This window comes from Mytilus californianus, unplaced genomic scaffold, assembly GCF_021869535.1.
Source record: "Mytilus californianus isolate M0D057914Y unplaced genomic scaffold, xbMytCali1.0.p SCAF_1, whole genome shotgun sequence".
Taxonomy (NCBI): domain Eukaryota; kingdom Metazoa; phylum Mollusca; class Bivalvia; order Mytilida; family Mytilidae; genus Mytilus; species Mytilus californianus.
Window position 1 is genome coordinate 78912202 of NW_026262581.1, and position 26734 is coordinate 78938935.

At 32.2% G+C, this 26734-nt stretch overlaps 1 protein-coding gene across 1 annotated transcript; it reads right to left on the reverse strand.

Annotated features, from left to right (window-relative positions):
* Positions 1–11292: 11292 nt before the first annotated feature.
* On the reverse strand, positions 11293–26694 carry LOC127708372 (E3 ubiquitin-protein ligase TRIM23-like). The gene is made up of 10 exons (XM_052213236.1): positions 26544–26694; positions 24214–24510; positions 22998–23276; positions 21736–21918; positions 20309–20524; positions 19429–19563; positions 18385–18514; positions 17531–17641; positions 15055–15179; positions 11293–13888 (listed from the first exon to the last, which is right to left on the reverse strand). Exons 1-10 carry the CDS (start codon positions 26568–26570, stop codon positions 13709–13711), a joined length of 1683 nt encoding a protein of 560 aa, XP_052069196.1. The 5' UTR covers positions 26571–26694; the 3' UTR covers positions 11293–13708.
* Positions 26695–26734: the final 40 nt, after the last annotated feature.

The window sequence follows — 26734 nt, forward strand, 5'->3', positions numbered from 1 at the left end:
AATTCGTACGTACGTACGTATACAAACGTACGTCCGTATTGGTTTCCGTTCTCTAACTTGAGTTTGCCTCAACCAAATGTTATGTAACTTATAAACAATGCTTATTACCACAAAACACAGATCAAGTTTGAATTTTGGTGGCGTCACTTTAACCGTTCTAGAGTTATGTCCCTTTATAAATGGAAAAATTGCAAAATTTTTATTTTCTTCTAAATATCAAGTAATTTTTAAAATTGGAGTTATCTTCCTTTGTCCATGATTATAGTTGAATCAACTACAATCAATGCTTTATTTAATGCAATGTTTAATTTTGACTTCCACTGATAAAACACAGATCAAGATGAATTTGGGTAGTGTCACTTTAACTATTATTGAGTTATGCCCCTTTATAAATCGAAAGATTGCAAAATATTTAGTTTCCATTCTGTAACTTAAGTTTGCCCCAACCAAACATTATGAAACCTATATACAATATTCATTTGCACAAAACTAAGATCAAATGTTATGAAACTTATACACAATGCTTTACATAATACAGATTAAGTACGAAATTTGGTGGCGACACTTTTACCATTCTTGAGTTATGTACCTTTATAAACATAAAAATTGCTGAATTTTTCGTTTCTGTTCTCTAACTTTAGTTTGTCTCAACCAAATGTTATAAAACTTATACACAACCGTTCTAGAGTTATGCGTGTTTACAAATAGAAAAATTGCTGAATGTTTAGTTTCTGTTCTCTACTTAGGTTAGCCTCAACCAAATGTTATGAGACTTACACACAATGCTTATTACCACAAGGTCAAGTTCAAATTTGGGTAGCGTCACTTTTACTGTTCTTCAGTTATGTCCCTTTATAACTATATGATATGCAAGCGGGGGTATCATCTGTGTCCACATGTGGACACTATCCACATTTATTTCTTAATGAGATTATGAGGCAACGTTGTATATAGGGTAGAAAAATCAAAACTTTGAACAGATTAGAAATCACCAATATAAGCATGCAATTTATCAAGTACTTCCAACGAATTTTTGACACTCCAAAAGTAATTAATTCCACTATTTTCAAAGGCCTTATTTGAACAATTTATTACCAGGTTTTTGATTGTACCAAGTGTACTAGTACGTAGAATAGACAGTCTAGTAGTGGAACAATGGCGTGAAGACGAAATACATCTATATTTGTAAGGTGTTTTGTGCAGCTTCAGAAGCCAGTACATACCGGTAGTTGGAACGTTCGTGTTATTCGGCGCTGCTTGTAAAGAGGTAGCTAAAACTTTATGTTTGTTACAGATGTCATTTTCCGAAAATGGAGTCAGTTGAAATGTAGGTAAATTGGTGATTTCCTTTTGCAGAACCTCAATGTAAAATTTACGTTAAACAATAATGATATTATTGGCAGCCTTATCAGCCGGGACAAAAACAAATTCCTTGGCGAGTTCTTTTAGCTTATGTTTGATACGGTCATTGTGACAGCATTTGTCTCTCCTGCGACGAATGTTGCAGAGTGCGAACCAAAAGAGGATACGGCGTAAACTATTTGTATAAAGCTTTATATTTCAGACCGTAGAAGAGCTGGTATCTTGTTTAAAGATGCCTTATAGTGGAGTTTCGAATTGGTCGTCCTATCATACGTCCGTTGTCATCGGTCTCATTTTCTTTAGTCTTTACTTTTCTATATTGTGTTTTGTATACTGTTATTTATCTTTTGTTTTTCTTTTCTTGCCATAGCATTATCCGTTTATGATCCCTTTGATATCTTTAGTCTCTCTTTTCATGGTTCTGTTGCAAACTATATAGTTTTACTTATCACATATCTCATTCTTATGGTTCATTGGTCAACGTAAAGTTTTTGTGTTTTGGTCTGTTTTTCAAATACTGTAAGTAATAGTCCAACTATATTTGATGTATGGAATGATTGTAAGGTGTACATGTCTGTCTTGCAGGTATCATCTGACCTTGACCTGGTTTTCACGGTTCATTAGTCAATGTTAAGTTTTCTGTTTGGTCTCTTTTTCAAATACTAATAGAAATAGGTCAGCTTTGTTTGGTGTATGGAATAATTGTACGGTGTACATGTCTGTCTGGCAGGTATCATCTGACCTTGACCCAATTTTCATGGTTCATTGGTCAAAGGTAAGATTTTGTGTTTTGGTCTGTTTTCAATTACCATAAGCAATAGGTCAAGTTTATTTGGTGTATGGAATAATAGTAAGGTGTACATGTCTGTCTGGCAGGATTTATCTGACATTGATCTCATTTTCATGGATCTTTAAAAATTTAAAGTTTATGTGATGTTTATAGTTAAACCTTTATCTTTAAGACTTTCGATATAAAATCAATGGTCAGTAAAGAAGGCGAGACATTTCAGCGTGTGCACTCTTGTTAACATTTGCAAAACGTTGAATTTTATTTAGGATTGATTGATTGTTGGTTTTTTTTTTACAATTTTACCTATTATGTCTGTTTATTTTGCTCACACATTGTTGTCAATATAATGGAATTCTATGCGACTGTCATACAAGTGAGAGGTTTAGCTAGCTATAAAACCAGGTTTAATCCACCATTTTCTACATGAGGAAATGTCTGTACCAAGTCAGGAATATGACAGTTGTTTTCCATTCGTTTGATGTGTTTGAGCTTTTGATTTTGCCATTTGGTAAAGGACTTTCCGTTTTGAATTTTCCTTGGAGTTCTGTATTTTTGCTATTTTACTTTTTACATGCATTTACAGGACGAGAACAAATCAACAACGAATCCAGTAGGTATAGGTTCTACAGAATGGAACGATCGGGATTTAGTGTTTTATGCCGCTTGAAAAAGAGGTTATGGTATGTTGATAGAGGCACAAATAATGTCCTGCAACAGCCAACCTACGAACTCGTCAGAGAGTAGTTGCAACTATTCTTTAACGTGCAGAGTGCTTGCACGGCACTCTCCCTACACGAGGCATCGGAGTTAACGTCCAAATTCTGAACGGACGTGTCTGCGTAATTATACGCACATTCCAAATGGCAAAACTTACGCTCCATTCTTTAGAAAGGGATTTACTGCCGAACGGGAACGACAATCGAAACAAACCATTGGCCATCTGTGTCACAGATCAGTATTCCATATCATGACAGCGTTGCAAAACCTTCAAATTGATAAGCTCAACTTTGCCATTTACGAACCCTTGGTTTAGCAGCTTTCGTGTAAGGACAAACTCTCTATTTAGGAAATCGTGACAAATATGAGATATAATATATTCCATATGCAGGTGGCTGGGGCTGTTAGAATCTTGATACATGAAAATGGACTGCTGACAAAGGATACCGTTGAAATGATCTCTTTGTTGTAAAGTTTAGTTCTCAACGGACCCTTAATGGCAATTTCTAGATTTAAGTCAATGTAAGATCTAACTGTTTATGTGGTATAATTTATTTCAAGTTCAACGGGAGGGACAGGTGTGCTCAACATATAGTAGTCACCAACCGTCGAATCATTCAGTGAGAAAACATCATCTAAAACAGGGAAACCTGAAGTTTATGGACAACGCTAGCTTCGTTTCATTCTCGTACAGAGTATGATTTGTCCCTTCCTAAAACAAGACATTTCACTATGTTGGTCTTTTTTCAGAGTTCATTGAATACATTCTGTCAATCTGTTTAGAATGAGAAATACACATGTACTTAATACATGATCTATATTTCATCTCTCTCTCTCTTTCTTGGTAAAAAATTTAATGAGACGGTTGCCCTCACTGTCTCTATGGAAGCTACGCAACTGAAAATTAAGTATCAATTTTTCATGAACTACAACTGTTTTCAAGGACTTATACGTCCTTAACTACAAGCAATTGGTCAAATATATTTGGTTTATCATGAGAATAATTGTAAGGTATATATGTCTGTCTGACAGTGTTCAACTGACCGTGACCTCATTTTGAAATTGCCAGATAATTTAATCTATTACATTCCAATCGATAATGTCTTCCTACAAACCCTACAGCTCAATGTTTAGGACGAGAAAAAAGTCAGCAATAAATACAATAGATAGGTCCCGCAATATGGACATCCTAATACATTGATTCATTATTGGCTAGCTTAATTGCCTTTACTTCAAACAGAACCATAGATGTACAAAAATGTATTTGATGTCACAGTGTCTGTAGAATAGAATACTGTCCACTGAAACATTGTTTTGAAGTTTGCCCGAATAACGTCTCTTTTTTCAAGTTATTAATTACAGTTTCATCTGACAAAAATGTGTTGCAGCTTTATTAGGTCTTTCCACTTTTCCGTCACTTTTCCGTGGAAAGACCTATTGATTTTGTTCTGATTATTAGGTCTTTCCACTTTTCCGTGGAAAGACCTATTGATTTTGTTCTGATTATTATTAGGTCTTTCCACTTTTCCGTGGAAAGACCTATTGGTTTTCTTCTGATTATTATTATTTTTTTTTCCCGCCTAATTTTTCTTCTTGCGTAGTTTTGTTGTTTCATAAGATGTCGCTTAGATATTTGGAATATGATATCGTATAGTTTATACGCTTTTAAAACTGACAACCGCGTAACCAAATACCTTACGTTGTAAGAGTTATCTCCCCAAACACTGTTTTTCTTGTGGCCACTACTCCTTCGCAACCGTAAAAGATTACGACAAATTTATTTTACCAAATTGCTCGCTATATCTTCAGGATGTTGAGTTTGGTTTTCACCGAAGCGTTCGGGAGACTCCATATGAGAGTTATTTCCCCTTATGCATTTGATATAAGTGATATGCATTTCTAACTGGTGAACCATAAGTGATAGAGACCTAAGGTCTTTAGATTTGAGGCCCTTGGTCCAAAAAAAAAAGAAAATTTGGTTAAGGTCAAAGGTCAAGGTCATATTCTAAATTTTGATTTTGGCTTATTTTCACTTCTTTTCAAAAACCGTATAAGATATCGACATCATATTATTACTAAATTGTTAGTTGCGACATGTCGTAACACATACATTTTGGTTGAAAGGGTGTGCTAACATTAAATTAGAGTTTTCTCCCCTCTTGTATTTAAAAATACGCGTATGGTGATATAACTCATTAACCATATATATCTAAGACCTAGGGTCTTTTGATTTGAAGTCCTTGGTTTATGACCTTGAAATTGAGCTCAAGGTCATAGGTAAATTTGACGTTCTAGATTTTGACCTTTGCTTTAACCTCATATGTATACATGATAAAGCCATGGGACTTTTTGCATAAAGTTGCAAGCCATTTGACCTTGAAAAATCCAACCGGATGTTACCTTGTGTAAACCGGAAGTAGCTATTTTTTGTACTAATTTAATATAAAAGTATATAGAACCATATATTTTTGGAATCAGTGTCAAGTAAACATTTAAACTATACCGGAAGTAACATTTTTCAAACCGGAAGTAACAAATTATCTCCGTTATTTAAAAAAAAGTATATAAATCATATATTTTTGGAATCAGCGTACAATAAGCTATCATTTGACGCTGGAATTGACATTTTAAACCGAATTTCAATATTTTTAAATCAAAATAGATCTTTATGGGTGGAAAGACCTTCAATTGTTCTCTGAACAATTGGTTTTTAATTTTTTTTTTTTTTTTCTTCCGCCTAATTTTTTTCTTGCGTAGTATTGTTGTTTCACAAGATGTTGCTTAGATATTTGGTATATGATATCGAACAGTTTATACGCTTTTGAAACTGACAACCGCTTAACCGAATACTTTACGTTGTAAGAGTTATCTCCCCAAACACTGTTTTTCTTGTGGCCACTACTCCTTAGCAACCGTAAAAGTTTACGACAAATTTATTTTACCAGATTGCTCGCTATATCTTCAGGATGTTGAGTTTGGTTTTCACCGAAGCGTTCCGGAGACTCCATATGAGAGTTATTTCCCCTTATGCATTTGATATAAGTGATATGCATTTCTAACTGGTAAACCATAAGTGATAGAGACCTAGGGTCTTTTGATTTGAGGTCCTTGGTCCAAAAAAGCAAAATTTGGTCAAGGTCAAAGGTCAAGGTCATATTCTAAATTTTGATTTTAGCTTATTTTAAGATATCGACAACATATTATTACTAAATTGTTAGTTGCGACCTGTCGTAACACATACATTTTGGTTGAAAGGGTGCATAGACATTAAATGGGAGTTTTCTCCCCTCTTGTATTTAAAAATACGCGTATGGTGATATAACTCATTAACCATATATAATTAAGACCTAGGGTCTTTTGATTTGAGGTCCTTGGTTTATGACCTTGAAATTGAGCTCAAGGTCATAGGTAAATTTGACGTTCTAGATTTTGACCTTTGCTTTTACCTCATATGTATACATGATAAAGCCCTGGGACCTTTTTGCATTAGGTTGCAAGCCATTTGACTTTGGAAAATCCAACCGGAAGTGACCTTATGTAAACCGGAAGTAGCTATTTTTTGCACTTATTTAATATAAAAAGTATATAGAACCATATATTTTTGGAATCAGTGTCAAGTAAACATTCAAATTATACTAGAAGTAACATTTTTCTAACCGGAACTGACAAATTATCTCCCTTATTTAAAAAAAAAATGTATAGAAACCATATATTTTTGGAATCATCGTACAATAAGCTATCATTTGACGCTGGAAATGACATTTTAAACCAAATTTTAATATTTTTATATCAAAATAGATCTTTATGGGTGGAAAGACCTTCAATTGTCCTCTGAACAATTGGTTTTTAATTATTTTTTTTTCCTTCCGCCTAATTTTTTTCTTTCGTAGTGTTCTTGTTTTATAAGATGTCGCTTATATATTTGGAATATGATATCGTACAGTTTATACGCTTTTGAAACTAACACTGCTTAACCGGACACTTTACGTTGTAAGAGTTATCTCCCCAAACACTGTTTTTCTTGTGGCCACTACTCCTTCACAACCGTAAAAGTTTATGACAAATTTATTTTACCAAATTGCTCATTACATCTTCAGGATTAGGATGACCATTTGGATCAAAGCTATCTGGAGACTCCATATGAGAGTTATTCCCCCTTATGCAATTTCTAACTGGTAAACCATAAGTGATAGAGACCTAGAGTCTCTTGATTTGAGGTCCTTGGTCCAAAAAAATGAATGTTAGGTCAAGGTCAAAGGTCAAGGTCATATTCAAAATTTTGGCTTATTTTCACTTCTTTCCAAAAACCGTATAAGATATCGACAAATTATTTTTACTAAATTGTTAGTTGCCACATGTCGTAACACGTAAATTTTGATTGCAAGGGTACGTTGACTGTAAAGGAGGGTTTTCTCCCTTTTTATTTTTAAAATCACATGTATGGTGGTATAACTCATTTACCAAGTATAATAAAGACCTAGGGTAATTTGATTAAAGGTCCTTGGTTTATGACCTTGAAATTGAGCTCAAGGTCAAAGTTGAAATTGACGTTCTAGATTTTGACCTTTGCTTTAACTTCATATTTAGACACGATAAAGCCATGGGATTCTTTTCTTTAGGTTGCAATTTACATGAGCTTGAAAATCCAACCGGAAATGACTTTGTGTAAACCAGAAGTAGCTTTGTTTTGTACTTATTTGATGTTAAAGTATATAGAACCATATACTTTGGGAATCAGTGTCAAGTATACTATCAAATAATACCGGAAGTGACATTTTTCAGGCCGTAAGTAACAAATTATCTCCCTTATTTCAATAAAATTGTTTAGAAACCACATATTTTTGGAATCAGCATACATTAAGGTATCATGTGACACTGTATATGACACTTTAAACCGTATTTTAATATTTTCATATCAAAATGAATCGTAAGAAGTGGAAAGACCTTCAATTGTTCTCTGAACAATTGGTTTTTAATTTAAATTGTTTTGTTTTAATTCTTATCTCAATTCAGGATCATTTGATCTACTTTTTTGTATGTTGTTATACATTAAAGAGGTTTCTATGATATAAGTACTACACAAGGAGACATCGGTAACTACACAAGATTACCTCATTCAACTTAACATTTCAAACAACAATGCACCACAAAGTTCTTATAAAGTGTAAATCAAATAACGGACTCAGGTGAATACATGTATATGTAAGTACATTGACAAAAGAAATGACTAAAAATAAAAATAATATCCAAACATTAATGAACTATTTCAAACCTGCATGAAATTGAATAGGTCAAATAGCACCACACAATGGGCTTAATGTAAATAAATTGCTTCGCGGAGCGCAGCTGGATACGACCGCAGAGGTCCAACCCTGAACAGTTGGGGCAAAAATGAACACAATATTCGCACCTGATACAGGTCTGAATTTGGATTGTAATTAAATATTTGACTCATAATAGGTTTCTGACACAGAATAACTGAAGTCAAAGAACTTAGAATTGGTTATATGATTTGAATTTATATTCAATTTTTTGCTTTTGTGCAATATACTTTGCTGTTGCGAATTGACCCCTCTCCCCCTACAAAAAAAAAAAAAATTTACCCCCCCCTTTTTTTTTTTTTGCTTTTGTGCAATACACTATGCTGTTGCATATTGACACCCCCCCCCCCCCCCCACGCTTTTTTTTGCAAAAAAAATAATGTTTGAAGAATTTTTCTTTTTAATTTCTAAAATCTGAAATGAGAAAAAATTGACCCCCCACAATTTTTTTTGACCACCCCCCCCTGTTTCCCCCAAAAATTACTTTCCTTCAAGATATGGTCATAATCTCAATTCAAATTTCCAATGGAGTTTGCAGCCATAATTACCCATTTAAATACACCATAAAAGTCTTATATAGAAAATGACATACATAATCATGGCTAAAATTAATATTTCTTAATAGTAACTTCTAAAAATAAATTGACAGCTAATCATCTCAAGACAATACAACATTTCTTAATACATAATTTAAAAGCAGTGTAAGGGAGGTAATCAAAACGTTGTGTTTGGATTACCTCCCTTACACTGCTTTTAAATTGTCTTAAGTAATTGTCCATTAACCAGGAAACCCTTGTTTTTTCCCCTAATTCCTAAACGGTTTGAGCCATAACACCCCAAAGCAAATCCTAACCATACCTTTGTGGTATGGAAACTTGTGGTATAATTTCAGAGAGATCCATACACCGTTTCACAAGTTATTGTCTGGAAACTAGAACAATGCTTATTTGGGCCCCTTTTTTGGCCCCTAATTCCTAAACTGTTAGGACCATAACCCCCAAAATCAATCCCAACCTTCCGTTATAAACCTTGTGTTTAAATTTCATAGATTTCTATTTAATTATACTAAAGTTATTGTCAGGAAACCAACTGTCTTCGGACGACACTGACGACGACGACGTGATACCAATATACAACCGCAAAATTTATTGCAGTCATATAAAAATATAAAATTGATTATAAAACTAACAGAATCAAGTTCATGCAAACTGAATAAATCAAATGAACATGGAGAAAATAGTTCACTTATCACTGGGGGCAGATTCAGGCGGGGGCGTGACGGGCGTGCACCCCCCCCCCCCCCCCCCCCCCCCCCTAAAATTTGCAAAGCATGGGTTGTCCTCAGCTTAATAAAGTATAATTCGATAATTTTACCTCAAAAAAATCGGAACATTTCCAAGAAAGAGAGCTTGCTTCTACCAAAACATGTGAAAAATTGACATAAAACTGATTGTTAAAGTCAACTCTGGAATGACAAACCAGACAATTTTCCTCAAATTGAAATGGAACTTTATTTTTACCAATCCCAACAGTAGCATAAAAATTCAAGTATTTTTGATCAGAGTTAGTGATTTATATGTGAAAAATTGCCTTACATCTGACAATGAAAGTCTCTCATAACTCTAGAATAACAAACTAAAAAAATTTCAAAATCAATGGGAGCTTTCTTCCAGCGATTTGTATATTCCATACAAGTATCACGAAATTGTTCAAAGAATTCTTTAGCTTTCGTATGACATGTTTACAGGTGGATTGACAAACAACAGTGTACCACAATAAATCATGTCTATGACAGATGTATAAATGGATGTGTCGGAATGACACGAATGGCCCCACTCACAAAAAAACTTTGAAGCCATTTTTAGGAGTGGAAATTTGAGAATGAAAGTCTGTATAACTGATATTTTCACGAAATTTTCAAAGTCAAAAGCCCGTTATTTTGGCACAAATCAGTGGAGCCGAACCAAACGTAAACTAGATCTGTAACTCATCATAGCAGACTCACATACTAAAAATCAGCTCAATATGTGAAGGCGTATAGAAAAATAGTCTATATTAAACTGTTATTTTCACAAAATTTTCAAATTCCAAAGCCCGTTTTTTCGGCAAAAATCAGCGGAGCAGAACTAAATGTAAAAATGATCTATAACTCATCATAGTAGACTCACATACTAAAAATCATCTCAATATGTGAAGGCATAAAGAAAAAAAATCTATAAAACTGTTATTTTAACGTAATTTTCAGTCCAAAGCCCGTAATTTCAGCAAAAATCAGTGGATCAGAACCAACCTGTAACTTATCATATTAGACTCACATACTAAAAATCAGCTCAATATGTGAAGGGGTTTAGAAATAAGTCTGTATAACTGTTCGTTGCAGAATGACGGAATGACGGATAAGGGTAACACTATATGGCCCAGACCACTTTGTGGCAGGGCCATAAAAATAGGTAAAAGACCCAAATTTGCAAAGTTGCAGTACTTAGTTTGTAATTTGATAAATGATTATGACATTAGCATTTTTCATTGATGGATGAATTGTTGTTTAACATCCAGTGATGACTTTATGAATCAAAGGGAACTACAGTCTGCCTTGAAAGAGACAAGCTAAAACAGACCAAATAGGAGTCACTATATCAAAATGCTGCTGAAAAATTACTAAGGTTAATCTTTTGAGAAAGCTGCTAACAGTCTCTAAGTCTTTACTGTGTAAAAAAGTGAGATTTACATCTTTATTTTATACGCAAGCATTTAAACAGTTTGAAGGTCCAGGAATGACAACTGCAGGGGTGTTGATTACACAAAATAAGTATCCTCAATGTAGAATGATGTTGAAAATTTATGCTTAAGTTTGAGGATCTGGGACTTTTTTCTGGGTTAAGAACTGTAGGTGGATGATTACACAATATGTACCTTCTTTTTCCCATCCACCTTTTGCTCGACATAACAAAACTCAACAAAACTCACCAACTATAAACATGATTTGGGAAAAATTAGACAATGTGTTTATAAGTCAAACTAAAAAAATATATTACTGCTTGAAAAGAAGTCTTTGTACCCTTCCTTTATCTGGCAACAAAATAACATCAATAAAAACGAATATAACTATTTTATAATTTAATACCAGTATTATATAACAGCAGCACATTCATAGAGGTACAAATTGAAAATGCTAATAACAAAATACTTAACAAATAATAATAACAACAGAAAGTATTTTCATGTTCAAATCACCATTAAAAAAAATCAAGAACCCAAAAAAACTTCTAATGATCAAATATTACCACTTAAGCACCTCAGCTAGCATCATTACAAAAGCTTCTTTGACATATTGCCTAGGTCATCCAACGACTTTTCTTGAATTTGTCATTATTGTTTTTTTCCCCCAATGTTTTACCTATTGATCAATAAAATGCTCATTAATTCTTATGCATATCAAAATAAAAAAAATCATAATGAACCTTACATTCAAATATTGTGAAAATGAACGAGAATGTACTTCAAAAGACTTTTTTTAAAAGAAAAATACAGCTATATGAAGTGTACTCGATAAACTAAATTCATCCATCTAATAATACAATAAATATTTTAGATTACATTCATATTTATAATGTTTATAAGACATAATCAAACCAAAATCTACTTTCATGTTGGTCAATCTCAATTATGATTTGATATGTACATTTTGTATCCTTTGTGTCCATCTCCAGCTCAAAAAGAGCCATTCATAATGCTATGTCCATCTTAAAGCTCATATAAAACCAGTACTGCCAGTGAACCTTTTCTGGTGAACATTTTAATGACAAAGATTCTCAAGTTTCTGACAACAGCTCTGATTGCCATGCCAAGAATGCTATTGATGACAAATATGAACACTCATACATATTGGAAGATTGTGAGTGATTAGGGATTTAAGTTGAATCTTCCTTTTCTAACATTGTGGAAGCTGTATTAGGAAGAACTTTGATGACTGATGTAGCCTCTTTTTTTTAATAAAGATGATAATAAGTTACCCTCCTGCTATAAATCCTGTTATGGAAATATATTTCCACTGCAAGCAAGATCTGAAGATTCTGGTGCGTACTTGATGATGTCATAAAAACGAAAGTGTCAAAAAATCAAGTATTTTGACCTTGAGGTCATGATGATATTGGACACACCATCTTTTAGTAATACACCATCATGCCAAATATATAAAGCCAGTGTCAAAAGATAAAAAAGTTATGGCCTTGACAAGGTTGAAAAACCATAAGAAGAAGAAACACTACTAAAACATAATGTCTCCCTTTTTTGAAGGGGAGACATAATTAAATAGTAAGACAATTATTGTTATATAGCTTTAAAATATGTTCAGTAACATGTGAACTTTTCAATATACCAGTAGTTTTTCTCAAATTGTATCTTTTAGCAATATGGTTACTTCTTATCTAAATTGTCCTATTGCAGTATATGTACAAAGATTCATTTGAACAAGTAGTAAATCTCTTATACACTGTACATATATTTTGTAGGATAAGTTGACAAAAAAATTAGCTGGTTTCATCAAAGTTAAGGGAGTCATACAAGTAAGTTTTAAAGATATTTTGTTTTTGTATTTGCTTTCACCGTATGGAAGCGACACCAGATATTGGTACTAGCTGAAGCGGAGAGGTTATAAAATTTTTTAATCACAGGAAAGAACTCCAATTTTTAGTGCATTTGTAATTGTTGCACATGTCTAAAAGATTTGTATAATGATATGTTAGGAATTGACCTGTTCTCCAAATCATTTAGGAATGTTAAACATCAGCATAAATTAAATCTGGAGATAACAAGAATGTGTCCATAGTACAAGGATGCCCCACTTGCACTATCATTTTCTATGTTCAGTGAACCGTGAAATTGGGGTCAAAACTCTAATTTGGCATTAAAATTAGAAAGATCATATCATAGGGAACATGTGTACTAAGTTTCAAGTTGATTGGACTTCAACTTCATCAGAAACTACCTTGACCAAAAACTTTAACCTGAAGCGGGATAGACGGACGAACGGACGGATGGACGAACAGACGCACAGACCAAAAAACATAATGCCCCTAGGTGGGGCATAAAAAACTACCATCTAGTACCTGAAAAATAGGCACAGATGTCTTCAGATTAAAAGTAGCAGGTTTAATGCTTCTAAAGATTGGCTATTTCTTCCTATTATCCAATTATGACCCACTATAAATACACAAGACATTAATTTTATAAATTGTCTTTAAAAGTTATGTAAATCACAAAGACAAAGTTTCGATAGTGTGCGGCTACTTATATATTAATATGTACAGCTAGTATCAATATCTGTGTCGCTCCCATATGGTGACTTCAGTTACTGGGAAGGTCAAAACTTATTTGTGATGTTAATCAAAATGTAAGTGTCTTGGGAGGATTCAAGAAGCAGGAGAATTTATCTATTTATAAGCTAATAAACAAAATAGCAATTTAAAAAACCCTTAAAATGTCCTAATCACACAAAACTCCCCACTGTAAACCCGTTTTATGCCAGATCTGGTGCCCCTGCAGCTACCATCTGTCTAGATAACCACTCTAATCCATCCTTTAGTCCATATCCACTGTTAGCATCACAGGCCTGTATATGCCAACTACGATTACAACATAACTTAAAAAGTCCAAACGATTCTGTTACTTCTTCTATTGAAACACATGGTTGTATATCCTAGAGGTAATAAAGATACATTATTGTGTTAAATGTAGACATCACCATAGAAATACTTGTCCCTAGCAAAACCAATGAATATTTCTGCTAGTGTTTTGGTATTATATTTGAAAATAACAAATGATGTTACTATAGAATTATAGTTATTGATGTGTAAACTGAGGCGATTAATTCAAAAACTAAATAAAAGTCCAGCTCGAGACTTTTCAGTCGAATGACATCATGTTTTGCAGAATTTTAAAAGTACCAAGGACTTTTATGTTAAGTTTGTATGTCAGCCACCCAATTTACACATCAATAACCTCTAAAAAATTGTGTTTAATCCTTATAATTCTTAACCCAATTATTTTGCAATTTTTAAATAATGATTTTTTGTTCATTGGCTACCATTTACAGTCAATTCCACAATTTACATGTTGTAACTAAGGAGTTAGCAGCAATTTTGACTTGCACAAATGCATAAATGTTCGATTAATGCAATTCAATCTAAAATGAAATAACACCTATCTCAAAAACTCCCTTTTAATGCGATATTATCTGAATTTGAAGACTAAAAGTAATGGAATAACCTTCAGCTTGAGACTTTTCAGTTGAATGAAGTCATGTTTTGCAGAATATTATTTGATCTTAATTTAAACATTTTCCAAGCTCTAATGCATTGTATCTTTTTGCTATGCATAAGATTAGAAATAACAGTTTCAATATCAATTTTCCTTGGAACCCCTGGATCCCATGCATGTGTACCACGCATGACTAGAACACAGTGAAATCAACATAGTGTTAATATAGGTCACGAAAGTAGTTTCGGTAACATGGTCTATCTAACCAAGGGAAAAAAAATTAACAAACCAGTCTGATTCAAGTATTTGTAGGTATGCAAATTATAAAAGAATTTTACTAGTTTAAACATAGGGAATGTTGATACATATAAATGGAATTACCATACATTGTCATGGAATATAAAATTTATTTGTATGATGCTTAAACTGGTAGAAATGTGAGGCTTGCTTTATTATATAATCTTTAATATTCTGTAGTATTCTTTTTTTTTTTATATATTTGAAATATTGTATCCGTCACATCCAAATAATATCTTTTCATTTTACTGTCAAATAACTGTATATCAACTTTAGATTCTATGTTTAAATGTATGAATTATACATTACCTGTTTATTAACAAAAATAAGCAATGACGCTTCTCTCAATTCTTTTTCCTGTACTAATTTGGCAAGTTCATTTTGTGCTTCTGCTAGTCGATCTTTATTATTACTGTCTATCACATATATTACAGCTAAAAATTAAATAAAACAATCATAAAACAAAATTATCTGCACAAAAAAATACAAGACAACCACGGGCCACATTGAGGTATATGTTTGATAACTTGGCAGGAAATAAGGTATGTATAGGGCAAATAATTCGGGTAGACTTTGTAAGATGTTACACCACTAACTTGGGCCCAGTCTAAAACAACATATTAGTCAACATTAAGAGCTGAACTGACTTTATTATAAGGAGTGAGATCTTAAACACACTGTTGAAGACCTTTCAGCAATGTCTTGATGAAGAAAAACAATGAAAAAGCTTTTCTTGTGATATAAAATTATTTTCCAGTAAATTTAAGGAAAGTTAAACTGAGGAGGTCCTTAAGGGAGATGATATGTTTATATGAATATTTAAAAATTAAATTACACTAAAAAAATTCAAGACCTAAAACTTAGGTCTTGCAATTGGTGCTTTTTCCTGGAAAAATTTGACATCACAATGCAAATATCTTCACGACACAATGTCCTTGACACATTTTCCCCCAAATGATCCCAGGTCAATAGGGCAGTTCATTCATTCTGGACCAAAATAAATATTACAGCTTTCATGTCTGATTTACCTCTCTTTGAAGATATTTTATAAGGTGGTATCTACCAGAAATCAAGTATCATTAGCATTATCATTGAAGTAGTACAATGTAGATTAAAAGCAGTTTAATGAATTTCAAATTCAATTATAACAAGAGGCTGTCAAGTGACAGCAAACTGGATTTTCCTGCAGAGGTCAAACCCTGAACAGTTGAGCAAGTATGGACACAACATTTAAGCTTAAAACAGCTCTGAATTTGGATTGTGATTGAATATTTAAAATAGATTATTATCTAATTAATAATGAAAATGATATTTGCAAATCTGAACCCCAAACAGGATCATGTAAAAATTAAACATTAACACACACAACAAAAATAAAATACCACATAACAACTGTGACATCTACCTTCAAAACACACATGACTTAAAAAAAATAGTTATAAAGAAATTTTGATGTTATCATTACTGGTTCATGGAATAAGTTTGAGTTATTTCCCTTCGAACAGAAATAAGGTTTAACATAGTACTCTAACATTAGATATGATTTAATCACTAAAAATAGTTCTCTAAAATTAGATATGATGTAACACAATGTATATCTATTTTCAAATTATAATCAAATATAATTAATAGTTCCAAATATTTTTTCTTTCATTTGTCACAAACTAATATAGATCTGTAACTTATCTATCAATGTCAACAACTTTAAATGTAATGAAATATATCCTTTAATAAAAATAGATTATTATCTAATTAAAGGAGTTCACTTCATAAAAAAAATATATATATATTTAGCATTCAGAAAATTAGTTTATACAGAATAACAAACAAACCTACCACAAAATTCTTCAAACAATTTACCAAAGAAAAGAAAAAAAAATCCAAAATGTCATTTATCATTAATACATGTCTTTTAAAAATCTTTTAAAAAATGAATTATTTCCCTTTGTACAGAAATGGATTAAATCAATAACCGATTTTTACTTCGAAAATCCAGTTAAAAACTAGGAGAAGTGCTAACAAATTCTCATCCCTCTCACAAATTTATAAAGATATGGCTACATGTATGTATCTGTTTTAATGAGGGTTACGTAGCCAACATAAAGAATAAAGTAAAAGGTGCACAAAGACATAAGTTATCAATATATTCTAAAAGTTTTATTTACACCTGATTACTGGTTTTGGAAGAGTAAGGTATACTATGTGCAGACTGAGGACAAGTGAACAACACAATGATTGCTATACACACCCACTTCATTAAATGGTAGTTAAATAAAGTTTCAATCATACAAAGTATTTGTTCATCATTTTTTACATTCTTTCCTGATAGAAGTTTTCATAAGCACTATAAATATGTATTAAGGATGTACTTAGGTCAGGTTTCGGAATTTTTGTCAGATGTTCGGACTCCTTGGTTTTTTTCCTACGTTACAGGGTAAAATATTTTGCCCCATAACACCCATTTTTCTTTTCATATAAGACGTCAATACCTCATAAAAGGTCATTTACCAAAATTTAAGCGGATTCTAGATTTCTTTTCTTTCAATTTGAGACCCAAATAATACCAATGCAAACATAAGGTAAAAGTCAGAGTCAGCCTATTCTGGCCTTTTTTAAAAATTAATTATCTCGAAAAGGAGCTCCATAACCTATCAATATTTTAAGCTAATTTTTTTCCTTAACTAATGCTCTTCTCTGTCTTATAGTATCAATTTTAAATTCTAGATTTTTTTAATTTCACCTAAGTACATCCTTAAGAAACACTGATATATGAAGGTTTTATTACCTTGAGTATTGAAGTAATAATGCTTCCACAATGGCCTTATCTTATGTTGTCCTCCAACATCCCAAATTGTAAACTTCAAATTCTTATATTCTATTGTTTCTACATTAAAACCTAGGAGATAAAAGAATATGACTCAGTTTGATATGTAAGTTCTTTTTTAAAGTGTGCAGAAACAATAGGCATTTGGTAAGTGTGACAGAATATACTGTCAGAATCTAATACAAAGGTATAGGCAAGCAGTCTGCAAGAAAAAAGTAACAAAAAACATAACGAAAATCTGCAATAAACACCCGCAAGAAATTCAGATGTATGTCACAACACTAATTAACTTAATATGTTTGCAATTCTGAGTAAATAATGGTATGGATACCTTTGTTTTAGCTGACAATCTATTAAATAAATACTGCTTGAAAGCACGTATGTTAAAAAAATATCTTAACAGTGTGGTGATGTAATATGTATCACAGATATGAATACAGTTATTACGTTGTGTGTTGAATACAGTTCACTACATTGTGTGTTGTTATCTCTTCTCTTATAAAGTGTAGCCTGTAAAATTCCATCATGTGTGAGATATATGCCAAGTTTGTTTCAAGCATTTGTAGTTCTTGTTTACTGCAAAAATGTTCTGGCTATACAACTTCAGACATCATTTTAATGTCATTAATATAATTACCATCTGTACCTGCAGAACAACTTTCATTATTTCTTAATTCTTTTTATAAGTAAAATTTGAAGAAAAATCTCCATATCAAGTATTCAGAATTATTTGTTGACAGTGCCAAGTGCATATGCAATTAAAAAAATAACCTTTCAAAAAAGGGCAACAATCAAAAATCTGAAACATTCCTTACCTATTGTTGGAATAGTTTGTATAAATTCATTTTGTTTTAATTTAAATAAGATACTAGTTTTTCCAGCATCATCTAAACCAAGGGTTACAACCCTCATCTCTATCTTTGGACCAATATGAACACGGTTATCCTGAAAAAGAAAATAAATGTGAAAAATAATCAATCTATGACATGCCCCTTTTGTTTTGTAAAAAAATAAAAATTTGTCCATTAGTACTTTATACTGTTACGTATATGAACGTCTTTGAAAAAAATGTCTTCTTGTATATTATCTTCATCTTTTCCATTAAAAATATTGTACAAAATGATTTCTTTTCATTATTTTTGTTACAAAATTGCATATATTTCTCATTGAAAGGAACAAAATAAACATGAAAATGAATTGGGCCAAATTAAGGCTTTGCTGATCCTGCTCCTTCAAGAAATTCTTCAAACTGAACTTCAGCCTTCCATAGGAAAGACTTTCAAGAATTCAAAGATGGCCATACGTCATACATTTCCAATGTATAATTTTCATATATTTTTATCCCCTTTTCATGTATAACCAAGGTTCAGGAGATCTGGAGCATGAAAAGTTGGACCCATCCTCTATCTTCTAATTAAAATGCAAAGTGGGGAACGTGACAAACATTTATGTGTGTTGCTTTTTTTTTTTTTCAAATACTGCCAATCAAACTTTTTTATTTCTAAATAATTTAGGTTTTAATGGATTACGTTGGTTGTCGTTTGTTGATGTGGTTCATAAGTGTTTCTTGTTTCTCGTTTTTTATATAGATTAGACCGTTGCTTTTCCTGTTTGAATGGTTTTACACTAGTCATTTTTGGGGCCCTTTATAGCTTGCTGTTCGGTGTGAGCCAAGGCTCCGTGTTGAAGGCCGTACTTTGACTTATAATGGTTTACTTTTACAAATTGTGGCTTGGATGGAGAGTTGTCTTATTGGCACTCATACCACATCTTCATATATCTAGTTATTATCTGTACCCGTTTACAGCATAAAAGCAGAACATGAGTTTCCAAATAAATAAAACATATAAAACGATGACCTTTGTAAATGTTATTGGTATAGCAGGATCTAATGGCAATTGTTCTGGAACATCAGAAAACTGTTGTTGTTGTTTCTGTATTGTCTCCAATAAAGTCTTCACGTCTTGTTTAGCTAACAAAATCTTAGCTGCATCCTGAAACAATTAAGATTTTTTTACTTCAGGTTATCCTATTCAAAATATGATTTAAAAATATGTTGGATATAAAAATATCATACATAATTCAAGATTAACTATAAGATGGGAGGTAACTCTTTTTATCCTGTAGTTTTTTTTATGTTAAATAAATTTTACGAGGATGTTTTCTTCTCTTTTCCAATGAAATATGCTTTAATACTATTTTACCTATGTTTAGACAAAATGTTAGATAAACTTATTGTTCATAAATATGTATTTATTTTGTTATTATGTTCTTGAAATACATATCCTGCAGTAAGATTATTTTGAATATTTCAGCATTTTAAACATTTCCTAGAGAAATTTTAACCGTAACTAAATACAAATTATCATATGTTAAAAAAAGTTCTTACATATATGAAAAAACATCAATATATTGATTTCCAGTGTTTCATCATAACAAAAATTAAAAACATGTTCCTGCAAACTTACTTATTCTTTCACTAGCAACAATGCAAATCAAAAACATGAAAAGGGATATTTTTACCAGTCATTTGGTTAAAGGGTACAAAATTAAGGTTAGTTGTAGTGGAGATCCAAAATAATAGTATTTCAATCACTTAAAGCTAATAAAAGATTATTGCTAAAACAGTCAAAACCATGGAACCTACTTTATACATTTTTAAAATTCTATCCATTACATAATTTCATGTTATTACGAAGATAAGAATCCAGTTTAGAAAAAAAACAAACATAATATTACTTGTTGCAATGTGATTTCACACTGGTGGCAAACTGCAGATATTTGGGACAGCAAGATTGCCATATCTTCCTGTTGTTGTCGAAGCATACAAAGTTTCTCACGAATATGTGTGTCAACAGTTGTCAAGGCAGCCACTTCCTGTCTGTTCAATGTCTCTCGTAAATCATAAAAATACTGTTTAATTTTTGCCCTTGACTGTTCTGCAGTACCTGGAACCTAAAATTAGAGGTAAGAAAATGCTACTATTACAATATGTTATTTTCAATCTTTCTAAATTCAACAATAGAATACAAATTACATGAACAAGTACAGTAATTTCTTTGTTCGTTCATTCATTAGCTAGCTTCCTGTAATAGCAATATAAAAATAGTGGTATGACTGCCAATGAGACAAGCACATTTTCACTCTGCTTTCCATGTGCCTTCTTTTATTTTCTTGTTCAAGTTGGTGTTCATCCTGTAGGTACATGGACTGGGCAGATTTTTATTGTGTGTTTTACTTTCATGATATATGGTCTAGATAGGTAAATGTGGAGGATTGAGCACATGTAAAATTGGTGTAACCCAAACACATATTGTGCTTGTACTAAGTGAGGCATCTTGACCATGTCTTGTTCAATGATCTTTGTTTTTTTCTCTATTTTCTTTGAGGACTTGGTTTTTGGTGGTTATTGTTACCTGTTGTACTTTGGTAATTTCTGGTGTTCTTTTTATATATTTTATACTTTAATAATGCAATCTTTCTACATATATCCTCAACATTTATTTATTTATCCATTCGTCATTCTAAATATACACTGCCTCTGTGTAGGTGTAGGACCATCAGATCTTTTAAATAAGTAATAGGAAGTAACCATTGCAAGCTGCGGGAGGATGGAGGAGGATTTGGAACTCCAATATGAATAATCTGGCCTCGTAAGAATTATAAAAACTTAATCTTGCCCAAGATAGGATTAGAATGAATAATCTGCCACACAAAATGCAGGAAATAATTGTGTACAACATAATATATGTTCAAAGTTTTTGAACTTTGTACCTTATTTTGTGTAATGTCTGACACTGAACTGTGCTCCTTGCGAGTCCATTTCATGGAAAATAAACAATTTCTTCTATGCCATGGAAATTGATTTTTCCATTCTGTCTATAATATCTGTAAAACTGTATCTATGTAAAGGGAGACACTAATAACTTTATATCCTGCATTTGTTAATTATCATGTCCAGTAATAATTGATTACACAGATTACAAAAGGATCTGGGAGATCTTTATTTGCAATACTAAACAATGGTAAAACACAACTGGATATGTCTTTACATCATAGTACCTAGTATACATATTTGTGACATTAAATGTTGAGATATAGAATTATAAAGACGGTAGTTAATATACAATGCCCTCAATTTGTGACTCATTAGTCCATATACCTACCCTCTGTGTAGATGTAGCCCCATCAGGACTCTGTAATAATTGCACACCACCCTCTATCTGTTGTATGGTCACACCCAATTTTCTTGCTGAATCAGCTACTTCTTCCCCAAAGGATTTGATTTGCTGTACAGCATTTGTTATTGATGTCCTTACATTCGTTGCTTCAGAGTCCAATAGAGAATGCTACAAAATAACAGTTTTATGAAAATATAAGACATGAGGTAGCAAACAGTGCCTAATCTTGTACATTTTGTTTGTAGAAGTTCTACAGAGAATAATATATATATACAAATTGTATAATATTATTGATGACCAATGTGTGATTTAAAACTGTCATTTTATAATTATAAATAAATTTAATTAAAACTATAATCTTACCCATAATTATGTAAGTGGTAAAGAAATACATAACAGTCAATCAACTATGAATTTTGTTTGAATATCAGTTAAAGCAAAATTGACTTTCCTGAGAAAACAGGAAAAAATGTCTTCCAACTGCAAAAATAACAGTATTCATGTGATGATTTATGCTTTGTATAACATCATCTACTTTTTAATGAAGTACTGACCAGATGAAGAACAACAAAAGCTGGTCCATTTCTTTATGGTTAGTTTGTACTTCAAGATCTGATGCATTATGAATATCTACCTGATTTTCCTCTCTCTTGATGAGTGCTTGGTGAGCTTCACATTTCAACCAGCTTCATTTAACACAAATTAATTTGATATCATAAGGTGTAATACTGCCATTGTTTTTCCCCTATTAGTCTTTGTTAAATTTGCACTTTTCAAAAAATTGTGCAGAATTTATCTTTGTTTCAAATAAAGAAATACTTGGCATGAGTAAAGTTTTATCCTATCCAGTACTACAGACAAAATTTTATATAACATTTCATTGCATATAAGATAATAACCATCACTGGATGTTAACCAATCAAATTTCCACCCCTTTCTTTCCTATTTACAAGCTTTAGTAACCATGTAACCTCAAGTTTCCAAAATATTTTATAGAAACACCAAATAAAAAAAGAATGGTGCTTTGAAACACACAAGATATATGTTTATGACTCAGAAATATTTTACTGCAATGAAAAGTAGGATTAATTTCCTACAACTGTCAAATTCAAGGGAATATTTTTTTTCCACCCTTTTTCATATGCAACCGGATGTGACATACTATGATTTGGTGGTATTACACCATAAGACAATGTATGGTTATTTAACTAGTTTCACTAATAGTAACAATGCAATTTAAGTCTTACCCTATGTTTAACATGTCTACCATAATCTTTACATATATAACACATCAAAGGATTATTTTTGCAATCTTCTTCTAAACAAGCAAATTCTACCAAATGCATTGGATGATATGGACATTTTGGATTCTCTTTTGGTTTTTCAGATAATGGAACTCTTTTGTGTCGCGCCAGTGTTCTGGTGGAATGTGTAAGTTCTGCACACTCTACACACAAGTGTGTACTACATGTCATACAGTATAAAACAGCCGTGTGAAGTTCATTCTCATCACATGGAATATCCAACTGTAATTAAAAATTATTTGAAATTAAATACCGAAATACATGTAATTAGAAATCATTTGAATTTGAATACTGAAATAAATGTTATTAGATATCATTTGAATACAAATGATGAAACCTACAGTATTTATTTTTTTTAATATTGTTTTGCATACAGAAAAAAAATTGGTGCTTTTTTCATATCAGATTTGTGTTTTGATTGTATAAATGTTAAAGAATAATATTTTTTTTAAATGTGCTAAGGGAGACAATTCAGTAGTACCGTACACAAGTTGAGCCACCAATGAATCCACATAATGCAATGTTATTGAATAGATATGCTATATTCCCTGTAAAACATAACATTTGTGAGTTTGCTTTAAAAAGATAACCTCATCAGTAGGTAAACATTGTTTTTGTCATCTTGTAAGTTTTGCAATATACTAAAAAGGTTAAATCATATGTTAGAACCTTATTCCTCTTAGGAGATCTATCCAATACACTCCCAAGCTAGTGCAATGTAATATCCTACTAGGGATTCACCAATGTTTGTGAATGCCCTAAAAATTTTAAATATGTGTGCTGATTTTCTTTCATAAACAAGTAGTATAAGACAATTTTCTATGAATGTACTAATTTTTAAAAAGTGACTTCTCCCTGGCAGCCAAACAGGGACAAGTGAAGACTCATCAGGAAGACTCCAGGGAGAATTGAGGGATCACATAAATGCTTTTTATTAATTAAATTTCCCAGCATATTTTGTAATTTTGAGGAGCCTTTTGCATGACAACTGTTAATGTATTATTTCCTTGCCTTGTGGTCTGAATGAATTGAAAAATAACACATTGACAAAAGATTTAGTACTAACAATCATTTCAAGTATGAACACTAGTTGTATAGAAGTATGTTTGATTTGGGCATAAAGAACTATTTACTAAAACACATCAATTTTGTATATTACCTCCTTTTCCTTATCTAAGTTTTGTTGTGCAAAGAGATTTATGTTTGATGCATTTTGAGTTGTAAACTGTAATTTCTCTAGCAATTCTAGCAATGCAAAATTTTTCTTCAATCCCCATACACCAGAATCACCAATTTCTGTGGGCTGTCTGTCAAATGGACACAGGATAGAAGTGCCATGAACTTGCAATCTGGTTAGACATTGATGACAAACTGTATGACCACACATCAACAACCGTGGAACCTTATCTCCTTGGAAACGAAACACGTCATCACAAACTCTACATTCAAGTATTGTCTGAAAAATAAAATCATATATGCATGCAAAATTGTGACTTTATCATAATGCATACTATTATAGAGGTATAGGGGGAGGGTTGAGATCTCAAAAAACATGTTTAACCCCGCCGCATTTTTGCGCCTGTCCCAAGTCAGGAGCCTCTGGCCTTTGTTAGTCTTGTATCATTTTTAATTTTAGTTTCTTGTGTATAATTTGGAGTTTAGTATGACGTCCATTATCACTGAACTAGTATACATTTTTGTTTAGGGGCCAGCTGAAGGACGCCTCCGGGTGCGGGAGTTTCTAGCTGCATTGAAGACCCATTGGTGGCCTTCGGCTGTTGTCTGCTCTATGATCGGGTTGTTGTCTCTTTGACACATTCCCCATTTCCATTCTCAATTTTATTAAACTTACATAAGTATGATTCAAAGTACCTGTACTATATCAAAGAAAAAAATTATACAATACTCAGTTGACTGTGATGGGTTGACTATGGAATGAACTGTCTGTTTTCAAGCAATAACTTAACATGCAGATCCATCATTATATATACAATAAATCTTATTGGCTGGATGAAATAATTAAAACTTCAAAATATGTAAAATCTGTGATGATTTGGTAACTTGGTAGCATACATGTATTATATCATGTTCGAAAAACGTTCAATAAGATAAAGAAAAGGTTAAACACCATTGTCATTTGAATGCTTGTGCATTGTGTTTTATCATCAATTATAAGATGACATTTGCTATTTGGAAGGAGTATGGTGTTTTTAATGCAATAAATGAATCAGACATTAACTTATGATAATATCTTATGCAGTTGTAATAAACATTATCATTGTACTTGACTTTTATACTAATGATTGCCATGTATCTGTTTTTAACGATTTTTTTTATGCTTTTCTAAGATGAGGGCCTCAGGGAATATTAGTTATATAACTAACTGTGTAACCTTCTTATAATAATAATAAATTATTGTTGTTGTTGTAGTTTTTAACCATGTTAACACATTTCTAATCACATTTTAAAGAAGTAACAAATTTATTTTGCCTGAAATCAGAATCTTTTGATGTATGACAGTATATCAAGAGCCCAAAGTGAAAGAAAATAATATTGTTTGCATAAAAAAGTTATTCCTTTTTAATAACATTATATGTAACAAACAGCAGTCTGCACCGTTAGGCACTAGTCTGATGCCCTAGGCTAGAAAAATTGTATTCAGACTAGTAAGTATTTGCAAAACTTTGAACGCATTATTCCTGAACTAGTACATATTTTTGTTTAGGGGCCAGCTGAAGCACACCTCGGGGTGCGGGATTTTCTCGCTGTATTGAAGACCCTTTGGTTGCCTTCGGCTGTTTTCTGCTCTTTGGTCGGGTTGTTGTCTCTTTGACACATTCCCCATTTCCATTCTCAATTTTATTAGACACATAAGAATAATGTCAGAATATTGGTCTTCAGACTAGTAGTTGGAAAGAGTTCCATATGGCACCCCCACAGAATAAACTGTAATACATTATTGTGTTCTTTTAGTATGGTGGGGGTGCCATATGGAACTCTTACCGTCTTCTTTGCCCTAGTTGCCCAGTTATGTAAGATCGTGTTAGAAAACCAATAAAAAGAAAAATCAATATACTAGTGAATCCTAAATCGTTAGCTTTTTTCCACAACAGTTGCATTTGTGCATTCACACTGTTGACGTAGGCTACCTTGCTGTTAAGCATATGATTACCCATGAAATTTATTTGTACATTTTTCCGGTAAAATTTATTTGTACACAGTATATCTGATTACCAAAAAGTATTGCTGAATTATACAGATAGCCAAGCCGGGACTTCGTCCTCTTTTAAATGTAACACCTGCCTTATATTATATAGTGCCATTAGGCTTAAGATTGAGGATGGAAAGTATTTGAAACAATGGCAATCTTGTCTTGTCCCCAATTTTTGGTCAGTCTATAAAAATGTATGCATTAAAAATATCTGCTGTAATAGATATCTAAATTATGAACAAATGAAGGCCAATGTATTTTTAATGCTTAAAACAAACCCTGTCTGTTGTTTCCTGGTTATTCATTTCCAATTACCCTCGTCTGAGGTCTCTTTATCTTTTTGTTTTTATTCCCCAACCATTTGTCCCAGGATAGATTCTAAATTAAATGTTACATATTCCGGGTACTATGTATTTTCGATCATTTCAAAATTATATTTTAGAACCAATCTAGTATAGATAACTGTTCA

What these genes read in the sequence shown, in the direction of transcription:
- LOC127708372 (XM_052213236.1), bottom strand. Translation starts at nt 26,570, where the DNA reads ATGAATAACCAGGAAACAACAGACAGG. An exon ending in ACTTAGATAAGGAAAAGGAG is followed by an intron (nt 23,277 to 24,213) that starts GTAATATACAAA and finishes TTTTAATTACAG; the next exon opens with TTGGATATTCCATGTGATGA. An exon ending in TACCAATAACATTTACAAAG is followed by an intron (nt 18,515 to 19,428) that starts GTCATCGTTTTA and finishes TTTCTTTTTCAG; the next exon opens with GATAACCGTGTTCATATTGG.